The 10,854-nt window shown below is 43.2% G+C and overlaps 1 protein-coding gene across 1 annotated transcript; it reads right to left on the bottom strand.

Annotated features, from left to right (window-relative positions):
• Positions 1-1,840: 1,840 nt before the first annotated feature.
• LOC132764921 (arylacetamide deacetylase-like 3) lies at positions 1,841-10,585 on the bottom strand. The gene is made up of 4 exons (XM_067472911.1): positions 10,376-10,585; positions 7,614-7,823; positions 7,440-7,503; positions 1,841-3,343 (listed from the first exon to the last, which is right to left on the bottom strand). Exons 1-4 carry the CDS (start codon positions 10,554-10,556, stop codon positions 2,569-2,571), a joined length of 1,230 nt encoding a protein of 409 aa, XP_067329012.1. The 5' UTR covers positions 10,557-10,585; the 3' UTR covers positions 1,841-2,568.
• Between the last annotated feature and the right edge of the window lie 269 nt (positions 10,586-10,854).

Raw genomic sequence — 10,854 nt, 5'->3', positions numbered from 1 at the left:
ATTTTTCTTGTTCTAGTTCCATTTTCTCCTTTTGTTTTGTAAGGAATGAATGTCTGAATGCATGTAGAAGAGAAGAAACAGGCCTAAAAGGAAAACCAACATGGAGTTCTCGCAAGGCATGATATGGGATGAACTTGGCAGTCAAAGCGAGGAGGCAGCAAGGCATAACTGAATGACAATGAACAATAAGGTGTGCGGTCAAGCAAGTAAGGAGTGTGCAGGAGGTATCCCATAAGTCATGAGGCCTGGATTGAGGATGTCCTGGACTGGAATGGACTTGAAAGGAACAGAGCAACCTGATTATTAAAAAGAAGAAAAGAAGAAAAATAGATTTTGGTCTATAAATGCAGGGGACCCCAAGAGCATGCACGCTGCCTGATCCATGGCAACGGAGTGTGCGCACCTCCTCGGAAAAGACTGATCATCTTCGCCGGAGGAGGCCTGTGTGTGCCAGAGTATGCGTGAATGTGTGTGTGCATGAGAGCTCTCCTTGATGTGATTCTGATATGATCTGTGATTATTGTATTTCAATAAATGTTACATGAATAGTGCCAAATTTGGTCTCTAAAGTGTCTCATTGATCTAAACTACCTTACTATTCCTTGAACACTGCACATAGAACAGGAACCTCTTTGGGTTCATTACAACCCCGCCAAATGTGCTTGTGACCAAGGTGGGACCGAGAGCAGGGCTTCCCCAGATGATCTTAAAATCCTCAATGGTTCATAAGGGGAGATACGTTTGGACAGGTAAGTTGGGTCAGAACCATTTAGGGCTTTATAGGTGAAAGCCAGTACTTTGAATTGGGCCCAGTAGCAAACTGGCAGCCAGTGGAGCTGGCGCAACAAGGGGGTTGTATGCTCCCTGAGCGCCACTCCTGTTAACAACCTGGCTGCTGTTCGTTGGACTAGTTGAAGCTTCTGGACCGTCTTCAAAGGCAACCCCAGTAGAGAGCCTTGTAGTAGTCTATACGGGATGTAACCACAGCGTGGACTACCGTGACCAACTCAGACTTCCCAAGGTACAAGTTTTAACTCTGCAAATGCTCCCCTGGTCACAGTCTCCTACTATTACCCATCTGATGTGGTGCTAGACACCTAGAATACTAACAACAGGGACTCAAAAAGTTAAGGAAAGGCAACACTTCAGAGCTAGAGGGGCCCAACAGGAAGTGTCCGGATGCAAAAGAGGAGCGTGGAAATCAAAGTGGGAAGGAAGAAGTAAGGGCGCTCTTTTCCCCCTTTTCTCCCGCCTCCCCCTCTACTTGCCTTTTTCTCTTACTGGGAATGGAGAGAGAGTTGGGAAGCAGGAATGGCGCCAGGTCATTTTCAGGGGTAAGCAAATAGAATTTTGCCCCCCCCCCCCAACCAATCACTGAAAAATAATATAATTAGATAATCTTAAAACATAATACTGGCCCTCCGGGTATTTTGGACTTATGGGAGTTGAAGTCCAAAACACATGGAGGACCGAAGTTGGCCCATGCCATATATATATATTAGGCTTTGGTGATCCAAAAAAAAGAGGTTTCGGATGCAGGGGACGCTGGAGATTCGATTTTGAAATGATTTCCGAAATTTTAATGAAAAAAAGATCGGAAATATTAGGAAATCCGAATCGTTTCCTTTGCTTCGTTAATGGAAGATGCCGCTCCCTCCCTCCAGAACCATTAAGCAATTTTGGCGAAGCCTAACAAACGGTTTTAAAATCTCGCGGTTTCTCTTCCTTCCCTGGCAGCGAGCTGCAATGCAGAGGGACGGGGTTGTTGCAACTCAGAATAGGACTCACCTTGCTCCCAAGCACCACCAGACCAAAGCTGTAGAATTTATAGTTTATTGAATAAAAGATCCAAAGAATGGAAGTGATTAAGTAGATACAAAGTCCCAAAGGTCAGGTTAAATGCAAAATACAGTTCCAAGAAATTTTCAGGTAAAAACAAAGCACAATCCTTTAAGCATCAAAATTGATTCAAAAGTGAATTTAATCCGAATTAATTATGATTTTAGATGCTTCCGAACAAACTTGCCCAAAGCAATATATATGTGTGTTTCCTATTTATGTACTCACTAGGCTTGGGTAACCATGGAAAAAATTGGTTCTAAACTCGTTTTGTTCTTAGGGGGCCCTTGCGTTTCGTTTTTTTTTAAAGAATTCCGAAATTTTCCTTTTAAAAATTTCAAAATTTACGAAATTTCGTATAATTACGAATCGATTCATTAATGGAGGACGCGATTGCGCAATATGCTAAAAAACCTCCAAATGGGACAGGGGGAACTTCTGAACCCTCTGTTGTTGACTGTTGGTGTGATAAAACAAACAACAACTATAAAACTTGCACCAGACATGCGAAAATAATTACGAAATAATTTCGAAATAATTTCAAAATAATTACAAAATAATAACGAAATAATTACGAAATACATTGAAAAAATTGTTTCGAATTTAATTTACTCCTCACACTATTCCTGCATGGCTCAATATTGGATCGTAAGCTAATTTAAATACGAATTAATAATGAATTACGAAATTAACGAACAAAACCGCCCAAACCTATATAAAACATGTGTTTTATATACTGTTAATGAAATTATTTATATGCTGCCAATGGAGTTTCGTTCCTGGGTATTCCAGTGGCCAAATACCATGGCCAAAAAACATTCCGTGTACTCCGTCCTCGATGTGATACCACGTCACTGGGACGTCGTTGTCCTCTAGCCGTTTCTTGAATAAGAGCCCATCGTCTCGGAAAATATCGAATTCACAGGTTAAAAGGAAAGTCTTGGGCAGCTGGCGGATCACGTCATCCTTTGCTAAAAGTGGGGAACACATGGGGTTGGTTGCTTCTTTCATGATTTCGTAAAGTTCTGGGCGAAATGGAGGCCGCTCCATAGGCACGTAACCCCTGCCCTTAAATCTTTCTGGAATGTCATTGGGATTGACCCATTTCCTGTATTTCATCCACACATGTTCGGGTAGATGAGCATTCTTTATGATGTCCTCTAGGTTGACCTCCTTTGCAGTCAGAAGCCGGGTAGCAATCTTCAAGGCATGTTTCCTGAACAGGAAAGGGACCGACTGGTTTTGCTGATAAGAAGGCAAATTGAAATCGACGGCCTGAAAAGGCGAATTGATGAGGACCTGGCCTCCTAGCTTTGGGAGATCTTTCTTGCCTGCCAAATATTCAGAAACGGCTGCAGCAAATGTTCCTCCGCCACAGTCTCCATAGAGAACAATGCGATGTGGGTCCACTCCGTATTCCTCTGCATTTTTCAAAAAGTGTATAGTAGCTGTGCAGCAATCCATAATTGGGATTGGGAACAGATGCTCTGGAGCCAAACGAAACCTGAAGCAGAAATGAGAAATGGTCTGAATCTGCAATCCACACGATAACGTTCTCTGAATTTTAGGCACAGAATATCCTAAAAACATATGTTACAATTCAAGTCCAATGCCCTGTAGGGATGTGCACAGTGTTGTTTTTGTGTACAGTGTTCCTTCACTTATCCCGGGCGTTACGCTTATTTACAGTATTTCTATACCGCTTTTCTCACCCCGAGGGGGACTCAAAGTGTTTACACATAATTAATGGCAAAATTCAATGCCATTACAATTACAATTATACACTACAATTTGACATAAATCAAGTTAAAAACAGTACATCCACAAACAATTAAACAATCATTAAAACAATAAAAGAGTCTCGTCCACCAAATCGCCATTCCAGTCATTGTCTTTCTGAAATGCTGCATACATTTACTTCTACTGCCCGGAGGCCTGGTCCCAAAACCATGATTTTACTTTTTTTTCTAAAAGCCAGGAGGGAGGGAGCGGATCTTACCTCATTTGGGAGTGTGTTCCATAGGCGGGGGGCCACAGCAAAGAAGGCCCTCTCTCTTGTCCCCACGAGGCTCATCTGTGCTGTTGATGGGAGCGAGAGCAGGGCCTCCCTGGATGATCTTAGATTACGAGGTGGGACGTAGGGGCGGATGAGTTTGGACATGTAAGCTGGGCCAGAACCATATAGAGATTTATAGGTCAAGACCAGGACTTTGAATTGGGCTCAGAGATGGACCAGCAGGCAGTGGAGCTGGCATAGCAGGGGAGTGGTATGTTCCCTGTATGCTACCCCAGTTAGTAATCTGGCTGCCGCCCGTAGAACTAGCTGAAGTTTCTGAACCATCTTCAAAGGCAGCCCCACGTAGAATGTGTTGCAGTAATCTATTCAGGATGTAACCAGAGCATGGACCACCATGGCCAAGTTGGACTTCCCAAGGTACAGGCGCAGCTGGTGCATGAGTTTTAGCTGTGCAAAAGCTCCCCTGACCACCACCGAAACCTGGGGTTCCAGGCTCAGCGATGAATCCAGGATCACTCCCAAGCTGCGAACCTACGTCTTCAGGGGAAGTGTAACCCCATCCAACACAGGTTGTAATCCTATGCTTCTAACTTCTAACTGTGCTAAAACACAAAAGAGACATGCACAAGAAGTGGAAAAAGGGAGAAATCACCAAAGAGGAATTCAAACAAATAGCCAACACCTGTAGGGAAAAGGTCCGCAAGGCTAAAGCATAAAACGAGCTCAGGCTTGCCAGGGACATTAAAAACAATAAAAAGGGCTTCTTTTCATATGTCAGTAGAAAAACGAAAAACGTCTTCAAGGGAAGTGTAACCCCATCCAACACAGGCTCTAACCCTATGCCCTGTTTGGCCTTTCGACTGACCAGGAGGATCTCTGTCTTGTCTGGATTCAATTTCAATTTGTTAGCCCTCATCCAGTCTGACACAGTCGCCAAGCACCGGTTCAAGGTCTGGACAGCCTCCTTAGTAACAGGTGGGAAGGAGTTACTCCGAAACTCTGGATGATCTCTCCCAGTGGCTTCATGTAGATATTAAATAACATCGGGGACAGTACTGAACCCTGAGGGACTCCACAAGACAATGGTTGTGGAGCCGAGGACCACCCACGATAAGTGAAAATCCGCAAAGTAGGGACGCTATACAGTATATGTACTGCCTCGGCACATGTGTGGAGTAGGATCTCCCCCTCCCCCTCTCTCACGCAATCCCTTTTCCTTCTCTCTCCTCTTTTCCCCTCCATGCATCCCTTCCCCTTGCACACCACGCTTCCTGCTCCTCCTCGCAAACCTGGCTCCCCCTCCCCTCCTCCTTCCCCGCTCGCACACTCCTTCTTTGCCTTCCAGTGGCTGCGCTGGGAAACATGGCATCGGAGTGGATTATTTTAACCAACCACGACCACAGGTAATGGGTATAAAGTGTTCCCTCATTACTTCTATATTATTAATTCATATTTTTTTGAAAAACCACAAAACAGTGAGTCCACGAAAAGCAAACCGCAAAGTAGTGAGGGGACACTGTACCTGATTCGCAGGGGATTCGGCTGTTGAATCCATGAAAACAAGCCTAGCGGGAAGCAGCCAAAGCCTTAGCCAATAAGGATAACAGCAGCCGGATCATCAGCTAATGAGGGCTAATTGGGGTGAGTGACATCTATCTGAGGCGGAGGTGGCATGTGAGCATGATGCGCTCTCTGAATTTTAGGTTGTTTTCCTCCTTCCACTTCAGATGCTCCACCCTTTGATGGAGAAGATAGATAGTCCCCTATGCACAAAGCCATTTGGTAGAGACAGCCACAGAATATCCTAAAAAACCCTGTTACAACCCAAGTCCAACTCCCTGAACTATTTGCTCCATTCAAGTATGTAGCCACAAATTGATTTCGCTCATCCATAATTCAGAATGTATGCTTACTTAAGTTTGCTTCTCATGTGCTGACTATTATATGTTGCAGTGCAAAATATTCATAATTTGTTACACCAGGCATCTACCAAGCTCACACTCCTGGAGATACCATAAACACGGGAAGCCATGGAACATAGCAAGTCCTATTGAAATGAACCATCTTCAGCAGAAACATACTATATAATCCTGCTGGAGGACCAAGAAAACAGCTAAAGGGAACATCCTTCCAAGAATTTCTAGAGCATCTACAATGACAATATCGTCAGTTTCAGATGGAAGCATACTATCGAGCAGTGGTTCTCAACCTGTGGGTCACCATATTTTGGTCTACAAGTCCCAGAAATACCAACCAGTTTACCAGCTATTGGAGGACCTAGAAAACACCTAAGGGGAACGTCCTTCTGAGAATTTCTAGAGCATCCAGCATGACAATGTGGTAATTTCAGATGGAAGCATACCATAGAGAAGTGGTTCTCAACCTGTTGGTCCCCATGTTTTGGTCTACAACTCCCAGAAATACCAACCAGTTTACCTGGTGATAGGATTTCCGAAAGCTGAAGGTCTAAACATCTGGAGGCCTTCAAGTTGTGAAGAAGTGCCATAGTGTTGGAAGACAAGGAAAAGGCTTAAAGAGAAATCCAACCTAGAAATTGTAGGACTTTGCCATCAACCTCTGGTGGAATAATACCAGAATTGGTAGGAAGACTTAGAAAATGGGTAAAGACAACTATTCCCTAAAATTTCTCGGTCCAAAAGTATGACCATGGAAGCATACTATGGAATCATGTTGGAGGACAGGGAAAATGCTTAAGGAGAACACCTTGTCCCTGTCATCAACGTCTGGTGGAAGCATATTGTGGAATTGAGTTGGAGGACCTCCAAAATGCCAATGCCTTTCAATCCAAAAGGGATCATTTTCCTTCATACATTTTTATTCACCATGAATGACACAGTACACTCATGATATGCATTTTTCAACCACATGATTGTCATTTTGGAAAGGAGCGTTCTGCATCTCCCTTAACATTTTGAAACAAGGCATCCATTTGGGATGAGAGACACCCTCTTCCTTTGTTTGTTGGCTTCTCCAATAGGAAAATAGTTTATTGAGAAAGGAAATACCAAACTGGGACTGGGAATCAGTTGCATTAAGATCACTACTGACCAAGAGGTCAAGAGTTCGACACCAGCCTGGGTCGGAGTCAGCTTCTGACCATTTGTGCAGTTTGCTGTCAACCTGAAAGACAGTTGTATCTGTCAAGTAGGAAATTTAGGTACCACTTATGCGGGGAGGCTAATTGTACTAATTTACGACATCATAAAATCTCCAGCAAGCATGCAAAAGAATGAGGAAGTACTCCATTGGTGTCACAAGTGGACAGCGAGGTCAACTCCCCTGGTGACCAGAATACCCTCATGTAGCTGGAATGTTAAATAGCCTCTGTGTGTCTGTCTATACATGTTGTGTGTCTATGGCATTTAATATTTGCCATGTATATGTACATTGTAATCCGCCCTGAGTCCCCAGTGGAGTGAGAAGGGTGGAATATAAATACCGTAAATAAATAAATAAATAAATAAATAATTCTTTGAGTCAAGTTTCTTGGAAAGGGAACAGATCGAATCGTGTGGGAGAATGTCCATTCTGATAGAGCCAGAATGAGTATGAAGTCACTTACGCAACAGTCATAACGACAGAATCGGTTTCCCGGGCAATGTGACGGCATGGTACGTCAGCTATCCCTGAAAAACACATCATGTTTCAAGAGAGATTATTACTGGTGGGTTTCATGACTATGTACATAGAAACATCCTGTATACTCCACCTGAACTCTGTTTCCAGGAGAACTTACCAACATTTCCCATAACTCCACCACCTGCTGCAATGACAACCACTCCTCTTCTCTTCCCAGAAGGAGTTGTTTTGGGCCAAAACACTCTGACCGGAACGTCATCAAAAACCAAGTCCTTGATCGTCAGTGTTGGGCTCCACTTGGGTATAAATATTCTGTACAACCACTCAAGTAATTTGAATGGATTGCGCAAGAGAGATTTTGTAAAAAATGAATCCTGTTTACAGAAAAATATAAAGGAGAAATAAATGTCATGTGGACACAGGGCTTACGTACAGAAAGTGACAGCTTTAGGCCGAATCTAGAAGAGATCATGCCATGAACGTTTGATGGGACTGAGGCAAAGAGAAATGTAAACAATGGAAAATTACCAAGCCAGGAACAGACCTGCAAGCCAACAACGGGGGAAAATGGTTGTGAATTGCTGTTGTCAATTTTTGATAAGGAGGCACCAGATGAGAACAATGGGGAAGAGAAGTATGAATGAAATAGTTTGTGTGTTTGTCCAGGCTTAACACCTAAGACTATAAAACCCCCTGAGCTGCGTCCCCAGTGTGTGGCACTTGTCAACCCAACAGAGAGATCTGATCAAATAAATCTGTCATACCAGAACTTCTCACCTCTTAGGGTCTAATTCAACAGAGACCCTAGGGTTTTTGCGTTGCCTTTTTGGAAGGGACACAGCAGTGTGTCTCAGCACATTAACACACCTGTTGCAGTGCTTGGATGGCATCCATATGGTCCAGAAAGAATGAGACTGTGTCAGAACATCACTTCACCTTCTGTCTTGGCATGGCTACTCTCAGCTAGCCACCTCAATTCCTGGTCATTGCTGATACCCCATTCTAACATCAGAAGAATCTACAACTGGGAAGAAGAGAGGGCCCATCTCCCTCCCTCCCTCCCTTCTTTGCTTCGTTGCTGCCTCTCCCAATGTCATATCGGGGCACTATAGATGACCAGGTGTTTACATAGTGCTCTATGGACCGTTGGGATCAGCAACAGTGGCAGCATGGACACAATCCATTCTCTTTCCCCCTGTGCTGCTGTATGGTCCAGAGAGAAAACCAGTTCAAATAGGACCCAATCCAGTTGCCCAGTTGACCTCAAACCTGGAGCTTCAAGCAAATTCCAGGATATTCCCCAACCTTGTCTGAAGTTGGAAAGATTGGGTTCCACTCAGAATAACTCAAGATGCTCAGCAAAAGTACAAGAATGTCATGATACAATTCATGGTGGGATTTCATACCCAGCTCAAATTGCTTTCAATTCTTGTTGAAGGAATGTCCAAAAGAGACCTGTCACTTGGGCTGCTATTTCCACACTTGTGAGCTCTGGCCTCACAGCCCATAGGACACATTTCTTTTAGACACCTCCTTGAACAAGAACGAAGGGTAATTTGATCTGGATATGAAAGCCCACCATGAACTGTATCTTGGAGAAGGTCCCTTTTTAGAGCAAGAACTCTGATTCCACAACAAACCGCAAATCCCAGCATCCTGTTGGACCTAGACATGGTGCCCCAGTGCTCTCATGGTCTCAATGAGGATACAAATATCTCTAGAAGTTTCCAACAAGTATGTTTTGACTTTGGAAAGAAAGGTTCTCTCTGAAGCAGAAGGAACACTATACCACATGTGGTGACAATGTAAAAAAGCTAGAGGTTACTGGAAGGAAATCCAGGCCAAATTACAAAAAATCTTGAAAATTCGTATACCCCTTAAACTGGAACTATTTTTATTGGGTATCACAAATATGAAAATTGATAAAAACACAGACAAATTGATATTTCTCTCCACAACGGCAGCCAGGATTTGCTTTGCCAAATTGTGGAGGAAGAAAAAAAATACCAAAAATTGAGGAATGGAAAAGAAAAATAATGGACGTCAGAAACATGGATAGCTTAAGCTACCTACTACAAAGGAGCAAAGGAATAGCAGAGACAGGTACAGATTGGACAGTATTTAAAGAATATCTAAAATAAACAAGATCAAAGAGATAAAGAACAGACAGATAGGTCTGGAGAGATTTTAGTACAAACATAAAGCATATATTAGTCAAAATGGAAACAATTAACGAGACGAAGAGAGAAGAAGGAGAGAAAGAAAAGGAAGAGACCAACCTCGAAGAATCCTGGAAGTCAAATGGAAAGAAAAAGAATTTTCTTGAATCTTTTCTTTTAAATCTATACTTTGCTCTCTCTTACCCTACCTACCCACTCTCTCCTTTTCCATACCTTGCCCCCTTTTCCACCCCCCTCCCCAGTTCCCCGGCTTTCCGCTCCTTTTTTCCCTTTCTTTACTATCCCCTTTTCTTTTTCACCCCATTCTATTTTATCTTAACTATTGTGTAACATGAAAATTTCAATAAAGAATATTTTTTTAAAAAGAGGATACAAATATCTCTAGAAGTTTCCAACAAGCATGTTTTGACTTTGGAAAGAAAGGTTCTCTCTGAAGAGAACTTAAGGAAATATCGTCCCATTTTCAGGTACAAATGGGTCTGGAGTTTGTATGACAAGCCACCCTATTTTAACCTTTTCTGGAGCTCATCCAAAACTGAGAACTAGAACCACATTTACAGGCTGAAAATCAGAACTGAAGATTTGAGACCATCCGTCCCCATGAGCTGAGTCAAAGCAACCCATGCCCTTCAGAAGGCCCTTGTCTTGGTGCGACACAGAGAAAAAAAAGCATCTGTATGATGGTGCCACCAAAACATGTACACAAAGAAACAGAGAAGTGCATTAAAATCCAGATTTCTTACCGCCAGCACTCCAAGCTTGACTCCGATATGTAAAATTCGTATCCTTATGCGGTATTTGATTCCCGGGGGAATGTGCAGCCTTCTCTGATCACGATAAATGGCCCATGCAACCTTCAAGAAGAGAGCAAGAAGGCTGGCATACAACGCGAGCATCCCCAGCGTGGCAAGAAATGCCATCCTCTTGACAAACAAGCATGAAAGGGCTGTCCTTTCTCTTGGATGACTTCTGAGTTTCTGCATCCCATCGGTATCGCCATTTAATAGGGATTAATTATTTATAAATGCCACCTCCTGCCCAGACAGTCATTAAGGGGGTGGCTAATTATGTCAGATGCTTGCCATCCATGCAGTTTATACCACGACACCCTTTTACAAGGAAGACAATATTTGAATTACATTTTAGCTTAATCTAGCACAGCAGTTCTTAAACTGTGCTCCTCACAACCCTTGGGGTTCCGTGAAGCTTATTAAAGGG

This window comes from Anolis sagrei, chromosome 13 (genome assembly GCF_037176765.1).
Source record: "Anolis sagrei isolate rAnoSag1 chromosome 13, rAnoSag1.mat, whole genome shotgun sequence".
NCBI lineage: Eukaryota > Metazoa > Chordata > Lepidosauria > Squamata > Dactyloidae > Anolis > Anolis sagrei.
The sequence above is the reverse complement of the archived record's forward strand: the minus strand, read 5'-3'. Positions and strand labels throughout refer to the sequence as shown.

Coding starts and splice junctions, on each gene's coding strand:
- LOC132764921 (XM_067472911.1), bottom strand. CDS start 10,556: ATGGCATTTCTTGCCACGCTGGGGATGCTCGCGTTGTATGCCAGCCTT. Junction 7,824..10,375: donor GCTTGGAGTGCTGGCGGTAA/GAAATCTGGATT, acceptor AACAGGATTCAT/TTTTTACAAAATCTCTCTTG. Junction 7,504..7,613: donor TGGAGTTATGGGAAATGTTG/GTAAGTTCTCCT, acceptor TGTGTTTTTCAG/GGATAGCTGACGTACCATGC.